We start from the raw sequence: 24,358 nt of genomic DNA on the forward strand, positions 1-24,358 counted from the left end.
ATTAAAGGTGTGTACCACCTTAACCAGTTTAAAATGAGTTTTGTAGCTTCTGTCAACACATTGCTTAGGTAGGAGAAAGCAGAAAGAATTTGGCAGATACCAAAGGTGGAAAACAGATTGGGATTTTATCAGACATGGTAGGAAATTATTGAGAGATCCACTGGGGGACATTTAAATACATGTTGGTTTTTATATTTCTATCGTACTAAAAACTAGCATTATCCTGTGTAAGCCCATGACCTTATATGTTCCTAGTATATGTGCTGCTGTGAGAGGCTCCGTGAAATATTTCCTCCTGTTGAGATTTGGGAGTCCTGGGTCCTAATCGTGTCTTAACTATCTGGCCAACACATTGATTTTCAAAAACAAAGGCAGACCGGAGAGATGGCTTAGCAGTTAAAGTGTTTGTCTGCAGAGCCTAGGGACCCATGCTTGACTCTCCAGATTTCACATAAGCCTGACACACAAGGTCACGCATGCCCACAAGGTCATGTATTGCACACAGTGGTGCATGCATCTGGAGTTCAGTTGTAGTGGCTGGAGGACCTGTCATGCAAATTCCCTCCCTCTCTTTCATTAAAAAAAAAAAAAATTATGGGGCTGGAGAGATAGCTTAGCAGTTAAGCGCTTGCCTGTGAAGCCTAAGGACCCCCATTCAAGGCTCGGTTCCTCAGGTCCCATGTTAGCCAGATGCACAAGGGGGTGCACGTGTCTGGAGTTCATTTGCAGAGGCTAGAAGCCCTGGCCGCACCCATTCTCTCTCTCTCCCTCTATCTGTCTTTCTCTCTGTGTCTGTCGCTCTCAAATAAATAAATAAATAATTTTTTAAAAAATTATGATTTTCTACTTAGTAGCAGAGGCCAGTAAGGTAAAAAGGAGACATAAAGGGTAGAGAAAGGAAGGGAGGGGGATACTTAATAGGTTGATATTGTATATATGTAATTACAATGATTATAATGGGGAGGTAATATGATGGAGAATGGAATTTCAAATGGGAAAGTGTGGGGGTGGGCAGGGAGGGAATTACCATGGGATATATTTTATAATCATGGAAAATGTTAATAAAAATTTAAAAAAAAAGGGGGGGAGGGAGGGAGGGAATTAACATGGAATATTTTTTTATAATCATGGAAAATGCTAATAAAAATTTTTTTAAAAAAGGAAAAAAAATTATGATTTTCATTATCATTAGTTACTTGTGTCCTTTGAAAAATTTTGCAGAGATGTTATCCTTTTTATAAGCTATTCCCAGAATATTTGTTATTCAAGCTAATACGTCTTCTTATTTCTTCCTTATAACTAAGTTTTGATATATAATCTGCTAAGTGAATGTTAGTATTTTCAGGACTCAAGTTCTGTTACTGAGAAAGTGCATGGGTTTTGTGCTCATTCCCTTTCAAAGAAAGCATGGACCATGGCTTTGATATGCATTTCAGATGGGACCACAGTTGTGAACTCACAAGTTTAGTTGACTACCATCCTCTAGCTTGAAGAAAAGTAAACTACAAAGGGGAAAACAACCAAATTATTACAGAAAATGAAAAAGTTAACCAAAGTATTTTATTGGTACATTCTTGGACAATACCACAGAATTGAAAGAGAATGGAAAGGGAATTTTTTCAGCAAGGGACTTTTTTTCCACTAAATTGGCACATAAGCAGCAAGATTAACGAAAGTACTCATTACAAACAGTAAAAAACATACATGCTTTTTTTAAAGTCCTTATCACACTGGTCAGTCATAGGGGGCATGAACAAAACCTCAAGACATGAAAAATCCATATTCTTTCCTTCAAATAGCTTAATAATTGTTAAAATCATTGCAAAAATATCCATATACCCTAATTAAAATAAAAAGAACTCAAATATTGAACATAAATTATTAACATGTACTGTAAAATACATTACTAGCATGCATTCCAAAGATCGAGGCCTCCATTCCATTTAGCCAAGCTTTCCTTCCTCATAACCTACCACAAACCAAAGATAGGTGGGGCATACTTTCTCAGCACAGTTTTTGGTCTTTAAGTATCTTTTGTGTTTTAAAAAAAATAGCATGATTTGCAGTGGTACTATAATCATAATTATACAGTCACATACAGATGTGTGTGGGGGTGTGTGTTTTCTTTCTTCTGCCGAGATTTTTTTTTCAATTAATTGTATTAAAAATTTCCCAAAGATTCCACCTTCTGGGAGGACAGGGCTCTATGAAAACAGGGCATTCGAAAACAAACAGTGAACTAAGGTACAACATCGGATGGCAAAGTGCAAAAGTCCTCACAAACTGTACAGAAAATTTCAAAACCTTGCAGCCTGGAAGTACAGACGTAGAAAGACAGGTCAGCCCCGGAACGGTCCTGCGGCTCTTAGCTCGTCGTCCAGGAGAGCCAGGTGAGACTAAGTCTTAACTCTCCCTGTGGGAGGGGCATCCAGAATGGCGGTCGGCCAAGGTGGCAGTGCTCATGCCAGTGACTTTTTAAGCCAAGGTAAAGTAAGGGTATTTCATAAAGCAACTGTTTAGGACACTTGGATCCTCTACCGCTGGTCTCCCGGCCGGGGATGCTCCTCTGGTGTTAGGAAGTGGGCAGGACCAAAAGAGTCCTATGCCAGGTTGGGTGACTGAATAACCGAGGGTCTTCCTCCTCCGCAGTTCCATGGACCAGAACAGGTTAGATAACCAGGTTATTATAACTGACATACTTCTTTTTTGCAGCAGGGCCTGGGAGAAAAAAAAAGAAAGAGTGGAAGAGTTAGCTATGGCAATAGCCCTGTTGGCAAAGGTAGACTTATGATGATTTGTGGTGAAGTCAAGATGGGATGGGACATCTCTGAAGAATACACACACATCTTCACATTCATCTTCTAAGATTTTGTCGACTAAAATCTGTCTGCTAGTGATAATCCATCTTGATTCATTTCTGTGGGATTCCTCTAGTTTCTCTCCTCTGGGGTCTCGAAGTTTGGTGAATGCATCAGTGGTTTTCATGCTTTCTAACTAGCCAAGGCTAAGCTTCAAGGGTCCGCCTGTGCTGCAGTATTTTTTATTGTGTGGTCATCACACAAGCCTTTTCATCATAAATACACTTTGCTGGAAGAGGTCATTTTGGGTTAGTAGAATGAATTTAGGTTGACCACAGACTAGGTCAAGCAGTGTGCCTTGCCCAGTTAACAATACCACAATCAAATGACTATAGGTTGACCTTCACAGCCTTTCTATCAGCAACTTCTAAATGGTAATTTACAGAAATATTTCCATTTAGGTTTGAAGTACATTTAAATCTGCCAGACATTTCAACTCACACAGCCTGTGCTCCTTTTCCTTGCACAGAGAACAGTTTAGGTTTCTCCTTGGTGCAGTGAGTTTTGGGACTCTCCTTCCAGCATTTATCTAGTAAATATAGGTTGGCTGATTCCCTCCTGGCAGACATGGGCATAGGCACTGGTGATTAGCTGAGTAGCAAAGCAAACCTTCCCCTGTCACCATGCTGGAAACATGACTGCTTTAGGGTCTCAGTTCCAAGCACTGTAGTATCAGCAATGTGAGAGGGTCTTTGGTCATTCAGTCTTGGCCATTTTGCATCAGCGTCTATGGGACCTAGAATATCTGTCACATATCATTGATGGGCAGCTCATTTTGCTTAGATGCTAAATAAAACTGTGCTTAGATTCTAAGTAGAATCGTTGATTCAGTACACAGCAGTAGCAAGAATTTTTCCCAAATTCTTTTTCAGGGAAACATGTATGACTGTAGAGAACCAAGAAGCTGTATTTACATGCTGAGAGCATGTGTATGGCCTGTGGCTAATGCATCTAGTGTTCTAGGCATTTATTTGAACAGGTCAGTGTAAAATCTCAGCCAGGCATGGAGGGGCATGCCTTAAATCCCAGCACTCAGGGTAAATAAGTAGGAGAATCACTATGAATTTGAGGCCAGCCTGAAATTACAGAGCAAATTCCATGTCTGCCTGGGCTAGAGTGAGACTCTACCTTGAAAAACCAAAAAAAGAAAAAAAAAAAGTCTAATTTCACTTTCTGGATTCTGAATTAGGACTCTTCTGAGTAACTCCAATTGGAAAACTCACTTATCTATTATATCATATTGTGCTTACTAGACAAAAAATCTAAGACAAATAAATTATGGACTGGAAAGATGGTTCAGTGGTTACTGGCACTTGTTTGTAGAGCTTGTCAACCTGGATTCAATCCCCAAGCCACCTATGTAAATCTGACTCAAAAAGTGCCAAGTGTCCCATGTTTGCTTACAGCAGCAAGAAGCCCTGGTATACACATATACAATTGCAGATAAATAACATTTAAACAAGAAAAATAAGTTATGTGAAATTACAGGTCTTGAAAATCTGGTCAGGAGAGCCTACCATTCATGATACATCATCATTTGATGGCTACATGGAATTAAGCCTCAGTGATTACCAAGTCTTCAAAAACATTCCCAGCTGTTGCTTGTTTGTTGTCTTCAGAAGTTGGCTTGATTTTGGTACAAGGAGGAAAACTTTTTCAACAGTGTTCCCAGGCTTCCAAGCTTATTTACATTGTCATGGTTAGTGAACCTCAGCTGACCCTTGGAATCATGGCGACAGGACTTGTCAAATGCCAAAAGCTAATTACCTTCTGTACCAAAGAGGAAAACAACCAAACAACCCCAGAAGCTTGGGCTGACCTAAATGTCTGAGAATGTCTCTTTGTGTGATTAATTAAGATGATTTCTGTATAAGCATAACTTTCTAGTTAAAAATAAAAAACATAATTGAATCTCCTCAAATTGGTTACTGATCAACACCAGTCACAGTCACTGGGGCAGAATTTTTATGGAAAGAATTATAGATCAGAAAACATTGTTTTTGTGTTGTAAGGAAACTGGTTTGGGTTAAGTTATGCTTTTAGAAATTAGAAATTATGTTTTGCAAACATGGTAGAATTCACTGATGCTTTGCATGTATTGTGCTTTGAGAAAGTCTAGCGATGGGCACTATTTATGGCCCCCATCTTACATGAGAGGGTCCTGAGGCTCAGAGGGATCAGCATTCCAGAACAGTGTTGTGTAATGCTTGAGTCTCCAATTTCCTCCTCAAGGCATGAGGGGAAGACCACACTGCAGTTCCACTCGCCAAGCCTGGGCTCTGATTCAGCACCATAACTTACGTGAGGTGTGGCTAACCCAGCTCCCATGTTGAACTTTTTGGAGCCTTTGTAATATAAGGAGAATACTTCATGTCCTGTGGATTGCTTATAGCATGGATTTTTGAATTATCCCAGTTTTTCATTGTAATATATAACATATAAACATATTTTTAAGGTAAAATTTATGCACAGATGATAAGCCTCAGCATCAGCTTTCTTTGCAGAAGTGTTTTGGAGCACTGCAGTTCATGTATTTTCTAGAATGGCAGTGTATGTCCTTTTCACAGCAATGTCCAGTGTATTATCATGTTTATTTTCAACCACTCTGGCCTTATGAATAAATAAAAGAAGTGCCTACGGTGTCTGATAATTTCATTTATTTGGATAGTAGCAGTTTATGGTCCAGGAAAGAAAATTGCTTAGTCTAAAATAGCTGTCTAATGAAACACTGGCTAAGGAGGTAAGCTTGTTTTAAAATAGCTACAAGTTTTTGTTTTTTTTTTGCTAAGAAGTTATAGATTTTTAAGAAAGGACAAGAGTGCATTATTGCATTATTCTTACTGAATTCTTGAGACCTATCTACATCAGGCATTCTCATAACAAGATATTTTGAAGAATTGAAGTTTATAACAAGGAAGCATTCAGATGTTTAGGTTATTAGTTTTTGGTAACACATTATTAACTCACATATCTTTAAGAAAGATTAAACATTCCAATGTATCCTTGCTGAATACTAACTTGTAATTTTTAGTTAACTTTAGTGGGTTGTTTCTTTTTCACATTTCTCTGAGATGTTTCATGTCTCAAAAAAATGTATTTATCAGAGTATGTTCTGTGGAACCCTAGTAATCAAGATTAAAGAAACTACAGGAAAAAAAAAAAAGAAAACAAAACATAAAAAGTAAAAGATTCTCATGATATTAGCAAAACAATGAATAAATAAAATAATAAAACAGAACTCTTTTTCTACACTGTTATTAATTTGTTTAGCTTTGTAAAAGGAATTTTGTGGTTTATTAGGGACATACTGCATTCTCAGCTTTTAACTAATTTGAAAACTATTTACACAAATCTATATATGTAGATATAATTGCATTGCTGATTCAAACATACATACAAAGTAAACAAAAAGTATACCACAACTCTGACTATAACATATGTAAATGTACTGACAGCCTACCCACCATGGAAGTCTCTTTCCATTCTCAACTAAAAATTCTTCCCTCACCTTCCCTTTACCATAGTTACTGACATGAAGTAGTTATGCATACCACTGTTCCCACATGTGTAGCTGCCCATAGACTACAGACAGTATTATTTCATGTGTTTTCAACTGAAAAAAATAGTATTACTTTACTCATATTCATTTGCACACCATTTTTCATATAATACATTTTTAAAATGCATTTGTCTTGATCTTACAATAATAGTTACTATATACCATTGTCATATTAACAACATTTCTATAACTACTTTTCTTTTAATTTGTGGATTCTGTTTTATTTTATTTATTTATTTTCTTAAAGTTACTAAGCTTTTTAAAAATTTTTTGGGGGGTTATTTTTATTTATTTATTTGAGAGCAACAGACGAGAGAGAAAGAGGCAGAGAGAGAGAGAATGGACACGCCAGGGCCTCCAGCCACTGCAAACAAACTCCAGATGCATGCACCCCCCTGTGCATCTGGCTAACATGGGTTCTGGGGAATTGAACCTCAAACCAGGGTCCTTAGGCTTCGCAGGCAAGCACTTAACCACTAAGTCATCTCTCCAGCCTTGTTTTATTTTTTAAACAATAAACAATTCAGGAGGAAATAGCATGTAAAAATAACATTGTTGATAAAAGTAAATGTCAAAGTTGTATAAGGAAGGAAAATATATTTGCTGTATCATTGGCTAAGCAACTGCTATCCAAAACTTTTAACTTATATGAATGAATGATTCAAAAAAAATCAGACATTTAAAAAATAAGGACTGTAGAGATTACTAAGGAATTAAGGCACTTACCTACAAAGCCTAACAACCTAGGTTCAATTTCCCAGGACTCATATAAAGCCAGATGCACAAAGTGACACATGTATCTGGATAAATCTGCATCAGCTAAAAGACCTGGCACACACATTCTTTCTATCTCTCTTCTATCTCTCTCTGCATGCAAATGTAAAAGATCTAAAAAAGTAAAAGAAGACAGATTATAAGAAGGTCATTTGTAGATGAGGAAATACAAATCACCAAAAGTTCTCTACAACACTGGTGCAATGCACGCTGGAGCAATTAAATTACATTTTATCTCTATAGCATGACAAAAGAACATGAATTAATACCCAAAGTGGGAGAAGGTATAAAGAAGAGGAAACTCTTAGGCTCACTGGCAAATATGTAAACTACTACAGTAATATGGGAGAGTCATTTGAAAATAGTGTGATCATCTGATGATATCTATCCTGACTCAGTCATACTACTTCTAAGTTATAGCTGAGAGCTTTTGTTTTTCCACAGGCATACATAGACATGTGTAGGGCTTTCTAGAGCTTTTAAGATGATAATTTGTTCTTCTCATACTATAAAACAGCAAAGTGAACCAAATATAAGCTGTAAGAGGACAGTTAAACTGAATTAGGAAAGACCTGCCCCAGATAAGAGGCAGTATCACTGTAGTATGTTATCTCAAGCAGATAATCCATTTTTAGGCAAGGTCCTCTTTTGTAAAAGCTTTTTTTTTTTTTTTTTTTTTAACTCAGCTTCCAACAAATACTTATCATGCATGCAATATGTTAGGTTCTGTTTTAGGTATTAGGAATACTTAACTTTTTTAGTATATAGTGTACTTTCATAATAAAACATTTAGTAATTCTTCTAGAAGGCTAGGTTGAGTCTTTAGGATGTACGTTTGCAACTCCATCATGCTGTTCTCAGTGTTCTCCAGATTTAGTTGTGTGTGTGATACTAGGGATTGAATCTAAGGCCTCATGAATGCTATCAAAAAGCATGCTACCAATGAGTACATATCACTATCCTCCTTTGACTTTTTTATTTTGCAGCAGTATTATTGCCCAGGTTAATCTTGAATTTACAATCCTACTGACTCAGCTTCCCAACTAATTAGGATTATATAATTGTACCACCAGATCCAATTAATTTATTTGATTTTATGACTTTTTTTTTTTACCCTCCTCTTATTTTGAGGATCTTTTTGTACTAGGTTAGAGTATGCTTTTGAAATACAATGGGTTAGTTCTTTCATGCAAGTCTTACCTTTAACTTTAGTCACTTTTCAATCATGATTTGCTTTGGAATTTGGTTTATATATAGCCTGATGAAACCTAGCCCACAATAACTCTTCTATTAAATCATCCTAAGCACTGTGCATGTTCTCCTCTTGCCCTTGACTAGTACTTCCCCATCAGTTAACTTCCCAAGTTCCTGTAGATATTTCAGTAGAGAGGTGCTCATCATATTGTGGTTCATAATTGCTAAAACATAAAAAAATACTTTCAGCAATAACTTCAGTAGTTAATGCCCTGTTTGCTAACCATTTGTTTCATTTGTGAGCTGTCTGCCTTTAGCACTTCAGTTAATGGCAAAAGACATGAAAATATCTCCAACTAGCAATTCTCATTCTAGATCTCAAGGAAAGCTATTCAACTTCCTATATTTTGTTTAGAAAAGATTATTTGTTATGTACTGATTTACTCAAAATTAGTTTAATTGATTTGACTAACATATTATTCATTCCAAAAGCTACAAAGCAAAATGTGAGAAAAAATAGTGATGGCCACAAGCTAAGACATTTATCATATGCCAGACCAATTCTGAAATAAGGCTTACAACTTTGTAGACCGCCCCTGCTTGCTTCCCTCAGCTCTTGGCAACAATCTCCCTGGAGAACTGTGGACTGTTTGTCCTCACATTTGTTAGCTGGACATCTTGACACAAGGAGCTTGGCAGGGTGAAATGTAATCAATCAACTCTGTATTCCAAATCACCATTCTTTCTAATCTAGTTTCAAAAACTCCAAAATCTGGATATCTGTCTCTATATTCAACGCTCAAAGAAAGTACTATTTGACATCTGTTAATTGCCAGTTCTTCTCATAGATGCTGGCCGTATAGAACAGACTGAGAGTTTGAAAGCTGTTGGTTTACTTCTTGTTCATTGTATGTTCACTAACTGAGGGAAATATCAACCCCTTGCTGTGGGTTACAAGGAAGGGGTTAATTTTTCCTATTTTTGGTTTAACATTGTAGGAATATAGCATAAGTCATAAAACAGGCTTACTTTGAAACCTAAAAGCTAATTGGTACCCACCAACTGTGCTGAATGTGTAATATATGTCTGAGCTCAATCTTTATTGAACCCATGGCTATAGAGGGGTCTGTTCTCTGAGGTTCTCTGCTTTAGGAATATCTTGGGAGAGAGGAAGAGAACAAAAATAAGTGGGAACATCTAAGACATTGGTACCTACTTTATGGCTTATCCTAATTGATGACCCTGTAAATGCATGAGTGAATAGTGAACTATGAATATTACTACTCAGATTTCATTTGTAACTTTTAACCTGCTCATTCTTTCTTCTTCATTTAGCCTCTAAGCAGGCTAATATAGCAGCCTGGATAACATTAAGAAATCAATTTTCAATTCCCCCATGCAAAAATAAATGAACATTCTACTGTTTCTTTAAAGAAACCTAAATTGTGCTTTACAATGTAAAGCACCAAGCAGAAGTTGGCATAATTTGGAGAAGAGACACTTGAAAAAAATAGGGAGTTTCCATCTTGAAATACCTTTAAGCTTTGCTAAGTTAAGATCTGGGTAATTGGAGGCTGTATATGCATTGCTTTGGAAAAGAGATGCATTAAATAACTGTATCAAAGAAATAGCTTTTCTTATTACGCACTTTGCCTGGGCATTGAAGAGCTTTTGTGTATCTTGTAATTTCAATATATTATAAACACAAGCATTCTAGAACAAGTTATGGATGTGACACAGCAATCTATCAGTGATCTAGGCAGTGCACCAAAGTCTGTCTTAAGGTTAATGTTACAAATAAAGCAAGAGTGAAAAACTAGCCACAGAGGAGTGCTCAGTGTTGCTGGGTGAAAACTCTTGTTAAATTCCAGGCCTTGGCATTTGAGGAAAGGTGATGCATAGTCCATTCATTTAGCTTGCCTATAAACTACTGGCACAAAGGTAGAGAAAAGCAGCCTCTATCACAGACCAACTTCTGCCTCAGTACAGTGTAATATTTGAACACCTACTGTGTGTTAGATATGGTTTAGGCAGTAAGGATGAAAACACGTCACAGTATATGTACTGTCTTTGCTAATGAATTCTATGGAGGAAGAAAAAAAAAACTAATTAAAAAAAATAAAACATAGGGGGCTGGAGAGATGTCTTAGTGGTTAAGCGCTTGCCTGTGAAGCTTAAGGATCCCGGTTTGAGGCTCGATTCCCCAGGACCCACGTTAGCCAGATGCACAAGGGGGCGCACACATATGGAGTTCGTTTGCAGAGGCTGGAGGCCCTGGCGCACCCATTCTCTCTCTCTCTATCTGCCTCTTTCTCTCTGTCACTCTCAAATAAACAAATAAAAATATTTAAAAAAATAAAACATAGGGACTGGGAAGATGACTCAGTGGTTAAAAGCATCTTTTTTCAGCTTGCCAACATGAGTTTGTTCTTGCTCAGAACCCACAGGAAGCCAGACACAAAAGTGATGCATGTATCTATAATGCCAATGCACCTACTAAAATGGGAGGTGGAACCAGGAGAATTCATAAACTCAACTCACAAGAGAGACCCTTGTCTCCTGAAGGTAGAAGGAGAGGAGAAACATCCTCCGACCTCACACCTATCCTCTGGCAAGTGCATGCCCGCACACTTACACATCATACACACACACACATACACACACACACACACACACACACACACATACATATTCACACTAATAAATTACAAAAACAGAAAAAACAAATAAGTTAAACATAGAAGAATATTCTTTTTCATGGAAGTTGTATTCTATGAACTTTCCACGGTCACCATATTAGTTAATTACCTTTCTTTTAAAAAATATTTAATTGCAGGAGAGACAAACTCCACATATATGTGCCACATTGTGCATCAAGCTAAATATGGTACTGGGTAACTGAACCCAAGATTGCAGGATCTGCAAGCAAGTGCCTTTAATTGCTCAGTGTTTTCTCAGCCCTAGTTACTTTTTTTGTTGCTTTGACAAAATACCAGACAAAAGCAACTTAACAGGAAGGGCTTATTTTGACTTAAGTTTGAGAAGATACAGTATATCATGGAGAGGAAGTCATGACCCCAGGAACACAAAGCAGCTGATCACACTCCTTTCATAGTTAGGAGCACAGAGATAGCTGAATGCTGGTGCTCATCTCACTGGCTCCTTGTTATTCAATCCAGGACCCCAGCCTGTAGAATAGTCATGCCCACAGTTAGAGTAGGTCTTTCCACCTTAATTAAACTAATCTAAAAAGTCATTTCCAGACATTCCTAGAGATTTCTTTCCAGGTTGATTCTAAATCCTGTCAAATGACACCTGAGATTAACTATGGAAGTCACTAAATTAACAATACTGAACCTTTGATATTAGAAGTCATGCAAGGTTACATATCTACAAGCCCCTAGTCATAGGTGAATTGTGTGTTTATGTTTTAAAACACTTCAGTATATATAGTTGCTTCTTTAGCATTGAACTGAGAATCAACTATAGACCGACCACACCCTACACATATTGATTTCAAAATTAAAAATCACCTCTAGTGAGTAGGTGATTGGACAATTACTTTTCAAACAGTGAGTATGTCACAAGGACACTGATGGAAACATCCTAAGGGCCACTGAAGGTTCCAATCCTGCTTAGTTGGGGCATCATAAATTGTGCAAGAAAGAAGAGACAAAAACACAAACTGTCCTCAGTAGATTAGGGGCAGGAAGGAGGGAAATGATGCTACCAACTCGTGATGTGTCCACACAAAGTGTATTCTTTTTTTTTTTTTTTAATTTTTCATCTATTTATTTGAGAGTGACAGACACAGAGAGAAAGTCAGATAGAGGGAGAGAGAGAGAATGGGCGCGCCAGGGCTTCCAGCCTCTGCAAACGCACTCCAGACGCGTGCGCCCCCTTGTGCATCTGGCTAACGTGGGACCTGGGGAACCGAGCCTCGAATCGGGGTCCTTAGGCTTCACAGGCGAGTGCTCAACCGCTAAGCCATCTCTCCAGCCCACAAAGTGTATTCTTAATAAAAAAAAAAATAAAGGAAAAATGTCTGAGGGACTAAAATGATATCGTGACGAGGAAAAAATTGAGCTATCTCTTAATCAGCAAGGTGTGGACCTTTCCTGGAGCCCCAGTGTGAGGAATAGGCATTGGCAAAATTCCAAGTAGGACACTTGGAGAAAGTCATATGTTAAGGTTAGGAGAAAATTTTTAAAAAGAATGACACAGTATTAAGGAAGAGGAAAACAATGCTGGAACAATTTGGGAAGTTAAACCTCAGATTGCAAAAACAAGGATTATGATCTCCAATGGCAAGCTTCCACTATGTTGCCAAAAGAGGGGCTACATCCATCAAAACCTCCATAAATTAACAATGCTTATCCCATTTTACCTATGCTGACTTCATTCTCCATTGGAGAATCTGTTCTTTTTTTTCTGAAGGTAGTGAGACCAAGGAGATAAACCACCCCTCACACTTCAGCCAAGGCCCAGGAGAAACCACAAAGGATTTAGGAATACAAGCAAGAGTGCTGCTTCCATGACAAGCCTGACAATCAGTGCCAGGATGCAGGAGACGGGTGCTGAGGGTACTCAACACATACCAAAGCAGCAATCTTGAGGGTCCTAAGAGGCCACCACTGAAGTAGACTTGAAACATACCCACCACAGCTCAGGGAATTTTGCGGAAGAGGGGGCTGAAAGATTGTAAGAGCCATAGGCTGGAACGTCGTAGCCAGAGGCATCCCCTGCCCAACTGCCCATAACTGACTGCTGCTCCCACAATGCATAACCCACAAGCCCACGGGAATACCAGCAACCCCACTGGGGAGGGTCTTCAGTGAAATGGGGTTGGGGATGAGAGAAAAGATGGTACCAGCACCTGATGTATCTGTACAAAGTATATTCTTAATAAAAAAAATTTTATAGGTACTTTCTATATAAGCATATAATGTATTTTGATCTTGTTATTTTGTGCTTCCCCATCTTCCTTCCATTGAACTCCTTCTTTCTAACTAGTCCCTCTTCTCTTTTGATGACTTTTTTTGTTGTTTTTTTGGCTCTCTTAATCATCCATGATGAAATTTTGATAAGCCCAATATTGTATAGGTCTTGTACAGGTGAAAGCAGGTGTTGTGCAATCATGAGTGCAATGGCCACTTTGAAAGACAGTGTGTCAAAGCACTCTTCCCCACCCTCAGGCTCGTACATTCTCACTGCCTCCACTTCCACAGTGGTGCTTGAGCCTTGGAAGACATGATCAAGATGTCTCATTAGTTCTGTGAATTCAACAGTCACTTATGCTTTGATGAATTTTGAGTCTCCATATTCAATTCCAAGTGCAAAAGGAAGCATCACCAACCAAAGGTAAAAACAGCACTAATATATGGCATAAGCATATGTATTTAGATGGCAGTCTGATGAGCACAAGATGTAAAATGTGTAGCTCACATTGGACTCCTATTTTACATGTTTGTTTTCTGTAGAAATGCTTTCAATCTTTTCCCATGCACATGGTCAACCAATTGTTTTGAAGCTACATAAAATCCAGGTAAAATACGATAGACTGATATGACCTACTTGGAGACTACAAGAGCATTAGGGTATCTTAAGGCTATTTTAAATCAGTAAGGCTATTTATCAAATTCCTAATATTAAATTGGTAGTTTCAGTCTTTCCTGAAATATACTGCATGTGCCATAATGCCTAATGGTCCTGTACCTGATGCACATTCCTCTCTCAACTCAGGGTTAAACTACTTTTATTTTTCTTTATTAGTTATGTACATATTCAGTGTGTAAACAGCACAAGTCAGTACCATAGTTAGCCTCCTCCTTGTCCTCCCCCCTCTGAAGGGACCCTCCTCATTGAGGAGTGTGGGTTGTGCATTGTAGGGGTAACCATCAGTTATGGGGAAGAAGCAATGTCTATGCATAGTGTCCCAACTTGTGGCTCTAACAATCTTTCCTCCCCCTTTTCTGTAATTCCTTGAGCCATGTTGGGTTAATTTTAGTTATACTTCAGTGATGAGATCTTGGAAGCCTCTGTGTTTCTGGATGTCTGGTTTGGTAGGAGCTGAATGTTCTCTTTGTCTATCTTCTTCACCCTTGTGCTGGTACCAGGTTCACCAAGAAAGCAGCATTTTTGCACATTTCCCCAATTACTCTATGGCTTCAGCTGGGGCCTGATGTAGTGCATTGGGCTAATTCTCTCCTCAGGTTCTGTGTCCATCTGACAAAGAGAAGCAGATTCTTCATTGGAGAGTGAAGTCAGCACTGGATAAATAGGATAACCATTATTTTTAAAATTTTAAACAATTTATTTATTTATTTGAGACAGAAGGAGATATAGAAATAGGTGGGGAGAGAGAGAGAGAGAGAGAGAGAGAGAGGACAAGCGAGCATACATACCAGGGCCTGCAGCCACTGCAAATGAACTCCATATGTATGTGCCCCCTTGTGCATCTGGCTTACGTGGGTCCTGGGGAATCTAACCTGGGTCCTTTGCTTTGCAGGCAAGCGCTTTAACCACTAAGCAATCTCTCCAGCCCAACCATTATTATTTTAGAGAGAATTTAATGGGCGTAGAGCCTCTTGTAGCACAGTATTGAGTGGGAGCTTGATATTGGAGAGTGAACTCATTTTTTGAATAAGATTCTGACTTGTTTCCAAGTTCTAGCTATGGGTTTTATTCCACTGAGTGGATCCATTAGCCAATTCAAGAGAAGTTGGTCACCCACCATGGCTGTGGGCCACTATTGCACTTGGGTGAGCATCACGTCAAAATAGCAACCATTGAAAAAATCAAATGAAAACAAATGCTGGTGAGGATGTGGAGAAATAGGAACACTCATTCACCGTTGGTTGGAATGTAAGATGGTACAACCACTATGGAAAGCAATATTGAGACCCCTACAAAGGTTGACTATACAGTTACCAAAAGACACAGTTATTCCCCTACTGGGAATCTACCTTAACAGCTCAATGCCTCAGTTCAGAGAGATTTGCTCAACCATGTTTATAGCTGCTGAATTCATAATAGCTAAGAACTGGAATCAACCCAGATGTCCGTCATTAGATGAGTAGATAACCAAATGTGGATGATGGAATTCTACATGGCAGTTAGAAAATATGGCACAATAAGTTGTGAAGAAAAATGGTTGAACTTGGAATAAATCATTCTCAGAGAACTCACCTAATCATAGAAAGACAATCATCGCATGGTTAAACTTACTTTTGAAATAACTTGAGATATTCTCACAGGATCCTATAATCTTTATCAGTAGAATTCAGAAGGTCTGGAGAGCCTGGTTACAAAGGCAGGCAGCCTTCTTTCATCCTTAGAATGGGATGGTACTGTGTCATTAGCTTCTCTTTACTGTGACGAAAAATCTGATAAAACTATCTTAAAGGAGAAAAATCTCTTCTTGGCTTACAGTTTTAGAGGTTTCCATCTAGTGTCATAGGCCTCAGTTCTTTCTGAGTCAGAATGGGGCAGAATTGCAGATGTCATATAATAGCCAGGAAGTACAAACAGAGGAAGGTCCAAACACAAGATATACCTTTATCAGACACATCGCAAGGGACCTTTTTCCCCAGTAATTCTCTGCCTTTTAATATTTTAATATTTCATTTAGTTGTGAGTTCAGATTCCTTCTGATCCAATCACATATGAATAGCACAATCAGCTAAGGACCAGGTCTTAAAAGCATGAGTCTTTTAGGACAGATACTGGATATTCAAATCAAAACAGATACCATACATTAAGTGTTGAATGATACTAGAGAGCTAATGTTGGCTTGCTTAGATGTGATAATGGAATTACAGTTATGTTTGAGAGTGTATATTATAAGATAAACTATTTTGGATTTAAGTATCATAGCATGTATACGTATACTTCACATGGCTCCAGACAAAAATAAATAGACACAGGTGTAGCAAGTTTTGGCAAAATTTTAACAACTACTAAATCTCAAGGCTGGATTATGTTACTAATCTTCTGATCTTTCTGAATGCTTGAATAGTTGATGATGAAAACTAAGAATACATGTCTCCAAAGCAAAATCTATGCTTTACAACTTGTCTAGGAGCTAGCCCACCTTTGTCTCATAATACCTGCCACCAAGAGATTTTTGAAAAACCTAAAAGTAGATGTACCATCTGACACAGGAACACCACTCCAGGGCATGTATCCAAAGGGCTCTTAAGTCAATATACCACAATATACCAAAGAGACACTTGAATGTATTTATTGCTTTACCATTCACAAGAGCTTGTAAATGAAGCCACTCTTGATATCCATCAACAAACCAATGGATTAAAAAAGGTGTGATACATATACAAAATGGAATTTTGTTCTATTGTCAAAATAAATTTAAAGAGGATTTATTATAGGAAAATGAATAGAAGTGAAAATATTGTTAAGTGAAATTAGCTAGACTCAGACAAATATTACATTTTCTCTCATATGTAAAATATGAATATGTATGTGTGGGCATGCACACATGAGCATGCATAGGTCATGAAACTAGAAAGGGAGTCATGAGAGGGGAATAAATGTCTTAAGGGAGGGGATGAATAAAGAAGAACAAGGTAATGAAATGTCAATGGAATGAAACCAGAAGGGGCTATATTGGAGGGAAGAATTGAGTAAGCAAGAGAAGGGCAAAAAGAAGGTAGGGTAAGCTGGGGAAGGGATGAATGACAACGTATTTATAAAAATTCTATATGAAACCCATTGATGTGTATAGTATCTTGGAAAAACAAATAGAAGTTATCTCAAGTCTTCCTTTTCTGTGCATCTCAGAGAACAGATGGAAGTGAGTTGTAATCATTTCTATATATTGATGGAGAAGTTGAGTCATCCTAAGTCAGCAAGTTTCCAACAGAGTAAAAAGCAAAGGGTAGGAGAGGATGGACAGACAGAAAAACCCACAACTCAGCTAAATGACCTCCAGCAAGGCAGCACATCACTTCACACTTCTGTTTCTTCATCTGAAAAATGGACATAATTATAGTGCCAACCTCCAATGTTCAAATGATGAGAGGAGTTAAGGAAGTCTGGAGCAATTAGAACAGGGTTTGATAAAATGGATGCTCAACTAATTTCAGCTATGATTAATTTGCTTTTCTGGATGCAGTTGGAAAATCTCCCCTCTCTTCTGTCTGTCTCTCACACACAGCCCACTGACACGTGATGTTAGCATGTACTCTTCCTTACTGAAAGACATCCCTCCAGACCTGGCCTACCTGCCTAGGAATGAAACTGAATTAGTTTGTTTTTTTAGACACTGAGGGGATGCCAGAAACTGTTCTTAAAGAGGCTTAAAGAGACATCCCAACACTTAGTGCATGCTGTCCATTCAGTGAAAAAGGGACTGTCAAATCGTTGCTGGTGTTCCACGTCTCTGCATTCCCACTGCCACTGTTGTGTTCCTGTGGGGCTTTGATACTGAAATCATGTGCCTGCAGAGATTCTGCTCATCAGCTGATTCCAGAGAGGGAAGCAGCATCTTGGCAGTTTCTATTATGGTGAAAATGACAGTTTTGTATTGCAGACAATAGGCCTGTACACATAATCAATCACTGCTACTACTCTTTCATACATTCCATGTCACCTCTGCAGGGCTGTGACTGGCAATCATTGATTCTAGGAAACCTTACTGTAGGATAGTCATGCTATTTGCAAAATCAATTGCTGGAGTTTGTAACTGTGTACTTATTTATATATTGCTTTTGTCCATTTTGGCTTAATAAGTTGGATATCTACTGATGATTGCCAGAAATTAGATTAGTGGAAGTGAGTTAGCACCTACTTTTTTGCTACTTAATTTTGCAGTTAAGAATTGATTGATGTCCACATTCATAAAGCAAAGTGAATCCTGGGACAGCTGTCCAACTTGGTTCATTACCGCAGAGGTTACAACAAAATTTCTAGGAGTGTTGGGCTGGAGAGATGGCTTAGTGGTTAAGCGCCTGCGTGTGAAGCCTAAGGACCCTGGTTCAAGGCTTGATTCCTCAGGACCCACATTAGCCAGATGCACAAAGGGGCACACACATCTGTAGTTTCTTTGCAGTGGCTAGAAGCCCTGGCATATTCATTCTCTCTCTCTCTGTCTCTCATCTGCCTATTTCTCTGTCTGTTACTTTCAAATAAATAATAAAAATATAGGCATCTTTCTCTTTAAAATAAAAATTTCTACGTGTGGTTGTGTACGTATGTGCACATGGGTCCCTAGTGCTCAGGGTGGCTATTTCGCCAGGTTAGCAGAAATGATTCAAAATCTCATGGTTCTAAGAAATTTGTGAAACTAGTAACCCAAATAAAATTTGCATTACCAAAGGGACATACTTTCCTGCCTTTGGGAAGAGGGGAATGAGAGGGTATAATAACTTTATATGGTTAATAAATATTGTACAGGGTGATCAATGTTGTAATGCTAATAAGATGTGTTGTTTGAATGGTATCTGTGTATTCATCATTGGCAGGTTATTTTTGAACAACATGAAATAGATTGCCTATGGTTTTGATTAAAAAAATAATGATATGGGCTGGAGAGATGGCTTAGTGGTTAAGGTGCTTGCCTGCAAAGTTAAAGGACCCAGGTTCAAGTCCCCAGGACCCATGTAAGCCAGATGCACATGTGTCTGGAGTTTGTTGTGTTCTCTCTCTCCCTCTTCCACTCTCTCTCAAGTAAATAAATAAATAAATAAAAATAAAATATTAAAAAAAATGATGCCACACCAAAATTTGTAGTAGACAGTAAAACAAATCCAAAACTATGGTTTTATAAAATTCTTAGACTATTAACTGACCTAAAAGACAAAGAGGTTTTTTTTTGTATAATTTCTAGCACATTCTTTTTTTAGTTTCAATGGCCTCAAACTAACTCTCTGTCTTTCATCATTTCTGACTCTCTTGACTTTGCATTTTCCTTAAAGGTAACATCCATTTTTCTTTTAACCTCTGTCACAAATGTCCTTTAAAAAATTATGGGGTGTTTTTTAAGTAAATGATTTTCCTTCACCAGTAGACTAAGCATTTAAGCTATCTTTGAAGTTTAAAGTAATTAAATGAAAGACATCTGAACATCAAATGTGCTGATTCATGTCTGAATCTCAACACTTAAGAAGGCTAAGACAGAAGGATTGCTAGAAAATAAGGAAAGTCTGGGCTACAAATTGTAACTGTCTCAAAAAATGTACCCATTATGTTATTTTGTAGAATTTAGGAAATTAAGTATTGATCCTGTTGAAGTTTAGCATAGATCCTGAATGACACATCAAACACTTGTGGCATCAATGTAGTATTTGCTAAGCATTTAGAACGTGCTAGAAATTGTATTCATACTGTATTCTGTTTTACCAATCTTTTTTTTAGTCTTTCTACCACTACTGAGTTAGGTATCAATATATCTTTCTTTTAACAACGGATTTGAAGTCTAGAAATGCAGGAGAAACATGCATAATGCTGATTTAGACATAACCATTTTCTTAAGCTATCGTTTTAATAAAGTAAGAGAGAACTCAGAGGGGTGAGATACCCATATGAAGCCACAGATAACTCTCATCTAGTAATTGTGTTTTTTTTTTTTTTTTTTTTTTAACTATGCTGCATGCCAAGCAGGGGCAGATGGTCTGTTCCAAAAGGACATGAATGCTTCCTGGGGGGGTTCTCTGAGTTTATTTATTAGTTGTGCCCCTGTTAACTTCCTCCCCAAATTCCATTTTCCCAATTCCTTTGAATGTTCACCCGGTTTTAGGAAACCGTGAAACCCATGAACTGATCAGGAAGCAGCAGAGCATTGGGCAACATGGATATTTCCATTCCATGAGAGACTCTGATGGCAAGGCCTGGCAGGTCACTCTGCACTGGTAAGTATGCCTCGCCTTTCCCCAAGGTAAGCAGGGCAGGAAAGACCCTTGTATAAAGTAATTCCTGTGTGTCTGACCTTAGAGAGATGGGAAAGAAACAATGTAAGCCCAAGCCACTTCTTTAAACTCAGAGAAAAGGCTATAGCAGGGAGAAAAGTTGAAAATTGTCTAGAATGTACCCTCTGTGTTTCCCCAAAGGTGATTGTATTGCCTAGGTTACTGACATGAGAAACAGAATGAAACTGGTTCCTGTGAGGTTACTCATGTCAAAATGCACAGATTAATGCTCTTCAGGTTGTGGTGACTGGCAAGATGCCCATACTCCAGTAAATAGCTTTTCACTCATGCTCATGCAAGCAACCCTAACTTAGTTCAGTGGGCTGCGAAAAGAAGGCATGAAAGTTGGAAGGGGATTATATGATTTTAGGAGGAGTGAGAGAGGGATGAGGGAGGGTAATAGGGAATATGAATAAGATCAAAATACATTATATGCATGTAGGAAATTGTTAGAAACACAGAAAAAGACTAAAAATATGCCTGGACTAAAATCCTCACCTGATTATATAATCTGTATTTTTCAATTATTTTTTGTTGTTGTTGTTTTTGGTTTTCATGTTTTTTTTGTGGTAGGTTCTCACTCTAGCCCAGGTTGACGTGGCATTTACTAAGTAGTCTCGGGCTGGCCTCAAACTCACAGTGATCTTCTACCTCTGCCTTCTGAGTGTGGGCCACCATGCCTGGTGACAAAAAAACTTCTTCTTCTTTTATTTTTGTTTTCTTTTCTGGTTTTTCGAGGTAGGGTCTCACTCTACCCCAGGCTGACCTGGAATGCACTATGTAATCTCAGGGTGGCTTCAAACTCACGGCGATCCTCCTACCTCTGCTTCCCAAGCGCTGGGATTAAAGGCGTGTGCCACCATGCCCGGCTTGTGAAAAATTTCTAATGCATGTTTCTTTGAATTAAAGATGTTTACAGAAACAGTGCACTCATATCAGTGATGTTGGGAAGATTAAATGTGAAGACCTGTGTAAAAATTTTAAGATAGAGCTAAAAATAAGATACTGTGAGGAACAACACCATTATTGCTAACACCTCCATCTTCTTTATGATTCTACCTTCACAATGCTCACCGTCAAAGGCAAGTAAGTTATATAAGACAATGCAATTCAGGAACCTGCTGAGACTTGAATTTGCCACTTCCGCTATTCTGTACTAGGGTGGTCAAAACTCTGAACTCAACCTTCAGTGGAGTCCTTCAAGTTTTCAGAAAGGAGCTTTCTAGGATTATGCTATAGTAGGTAAGTAGATTATGTTTATGTAAAAAAAAAAAAAAAACACAGGCAGACTGTTAGGAGATTTTCATATCACTTCAGAGAATAATAGTAGCCACTCTCTCTAGATGATGGCATTCAGCCAAAGAAATACTTTACTTTGAGGGAAATTTCTATTCCATTTAATAACAACAGCATAGACAAGTCTTAACATCAGGGCTATCCTAAAAAATCTGAGGGGTTGTATTGCTAAAGAAAATATAACCTGCTATTCTACCAAGTGGTTCCAAACTGGTACTGTGTCCTGAAATAGTTGCTATACTTAAACCATCATAAAATTCACTTCATACCATCAGCACAACTACCCATTATTAAGGGAGGGAAGTAAAACAACAATCAGTCACTACATGGTAGCCATGTCTCCAATATCAGTGTATCGTAGCCCTAGTTTCTAGGGCTATGAGAGATGCACATGGAGAACTTTGCACTAGTCCTCAAAGAGTTTATGCTTGGTAGAAAACCTATGCTATCATGTCCACCTTCATCAACAGCATTGCTGAAGACCCTCAACTTGCAAAGTCAGTGACCTGGGATCAACATCTCTACCGGACCTTATTCCCATGGAGATACACATGGAACAGGTACAGAAAACAGCCTGCCCCCTGTATCCCAACTAGGTGGTCCAGACTGTCCTTAGGCACTGAAAAGTTGCTTTTTCTAGAAAGGCCCAAACTCCTGCCCTGTCTCCTAGCTCTCACCCTTTCCTCTGTCATTTTTATCCTGCTGTCACCATGCTGTCCATGAGCCATTTCGGCTTCTGATTCTCTGGTGTCTAACTAGTGGTCTCATTTCCTTGTTGGCTATAAGCTGTTAACACTATGTTTGCAAGCCTGACCCTGTCTGCTGGCTTGGGATAATTAGTCTCTGCAATGTTTAGTGTTATCTTCTTCCAAGGCTTACTTTTGTTACATTCCACCATTACCTATGATCAATTATTTATATGGTTCTTTGGTCAATTTAGAGAATGGATGCACACAAGATTAAAGCATGGGGTAGTGTTGGGCAAATTCACTAGGCTGTTAGAAATGAAAGTGGGGAGATTAATTAAATTATTTAATTAAAAAGAGTGTACTTAACATTAGTGATAGTTGGCATTCGTGGAGTGGTGTCAAGTACTATAGATAGATGAGCTCATCATTGTGCACATGGGAAACTGTCCCAGAGAGGTTAAGCTCAACTCCCATGGCCACACACTCTTAGAACAAGGTCATTTTACTCTGGAGCCTATACTATAAAGCTTTTCCCTTCTTTTTTTATTCTGGTGCATGGAGGATGCATGCATGTGTATGTGCAAATGCTTGCTTCCCAGGTGTGGAGGCCAGAGGAGATTGCCAGGTGTCCTTTTCCCTGTTTTCCTGTGATGGAGTTTCTTGGTGAACCCAGAGCTGCTGTTTCAGTCATACCGCCCAGCCTACCCCAGTGATTTTTCCATCCCCACCCCCACATCCAGAACTGAGGTTACAGGTGTCCGTGGCCACACCCAGCCTTTATTTGGGTACTGAGGATTAAACATAGGTGGTTTTAGACCCTCTTAAGCCCTCATGTTTGTGTGGCAAGTGCTCCTACCCACTGAGGCATCTCCCCATACCTAAGGCTCTTTTCTAATAGGACATACTGGGTATTTCATGGGATTCACCCTAGACAATTAGAATATTATAAAGCAGGAGGTGGAGTGAGTAAGAGAGTAAGGTTGGTGACATGTAATGTGCATACTCTTGCATGCTTCTGGCACCAGAGTGAGACACAACCGATAAAATACAGGAATAGTTTTGAAATATAGACAGCAGGATGTCCACAGTAAGAAACCTGGATAGAAATTTTTGTCTTGTGTACTCTTCTTTCATGTCTCTGAAAAAGTCATGGACTTTTCTTTCTGTCATTAATGGAAAGTTCCCCTTTCTGTTGCAAATAGATACTGCATGTAGCCAGCTGTAGGTTGCCAATGGATAAGTACATGTGAGCTCTGGATGTGATAAGGACTTGATTTTCTTTGATCATCTTCTGTTTGAATACTAGTTTTTCACTCAGTTTTTTTTTTTTTTTATAATTCCTGCATATGAGCAACATACCCAAAGCTTCCCTAACAACCAATTTATGGAGGTTGGATTGAAGCATACATAACTTGTAAACCATATGGCTAAAGTTCTATAATGGAGGATAAAAACACCAGCAACTCCTAGACCTTCTACCACCACCTATAGAATTTTCCAGTTATTTGTTTCACCATTTCATTACTACAAATGTGTGGCTCTGTCTCATTGCAAAGAAAATTGTCTGATATTTTTAAGCAATAACATTTTAGGAATATTTTAGCCCACTTTTGGTGATTTCAAATGAAAACTCAAATTGGCCTGTCAATAATTCACATAATTCTTAGATAATAAGAAGAAAATGAGTAAAAATGACTCATTTTGAAAAGAGTAAAGGAAAAGAAAGAATTCTTTTTTCAAAAATTGAAGACACATCTCTAGGGAGATAGCTCAGTTGGTAAAGATTTTGCCTTACAAGCATGAGGACCTGAATTCCATCTTCAGAACCCACATAAAAGAATGGGTGTGATAGTGTGTGTCTGTAATGCCAGGTAATTGGAGTTCCAGGCTAATGAGAAGGCTTATCTCAAGAAAGGTAGATATTGGGACTCAGTAGATAAAATTATTGCTGAGAAAGCTTGAGAACCTAAGCTTGGATCCCTGGACTCTATGTAAAAGCGAAAGGTCATGGTGGGCTTCTGTAATCAAGCACGCCAACAGAGAGGCAGAGAAAAGAGAATTTCC

The 24,358-nt window shown here is 38.4% G+C and overlaps 1 protein-coding gene across 3 annotated transcripts in view; it reads right to left on the reverse strand.

Moving 5' to 3' along the window:
• Positions 1–1,538: 1,538 nt before the first annotated feature.
• Positions 1,539–24,358, reverse strand: part of Grm7 (glutamate metabotropic receptor 7) — a 934,876-nt gene continuing 912,056 nt past the window's right edge. The window contains exon 9 of one of the 3 annotated variants that reach the window (XM_045134253.1): positions 1,539–2,718. In XM_045134253.1, the coding sequence (XP_044990188.1) occupies positions 2,476–2,718 (243 nt within the window). In that variant the 3' untranslated portion in view covers positions 1,539–2,475. The remainder of the gene's footprint in view (positions 2,719–24,358) is intronic. The other 2 variants (XM_004651486.2, XM_004651485.2) reach the window with 2 other exon arrangements.

This window comes from Jaculus jaculus, chromosome 14, assembly GCF_020740685.1.
Source record: "Jaculus jaculus isolate mJacJac1 chromosome 14, mJacJac1.mat.Y.cur, whole genome shotgun sequence".
NCBI classification, from domain to species: Eukaryota; Metazoa; Chordata; class Mammalia; order Rodentia; family Dipodidae; genus Jaculus; species Jaculus jaculus.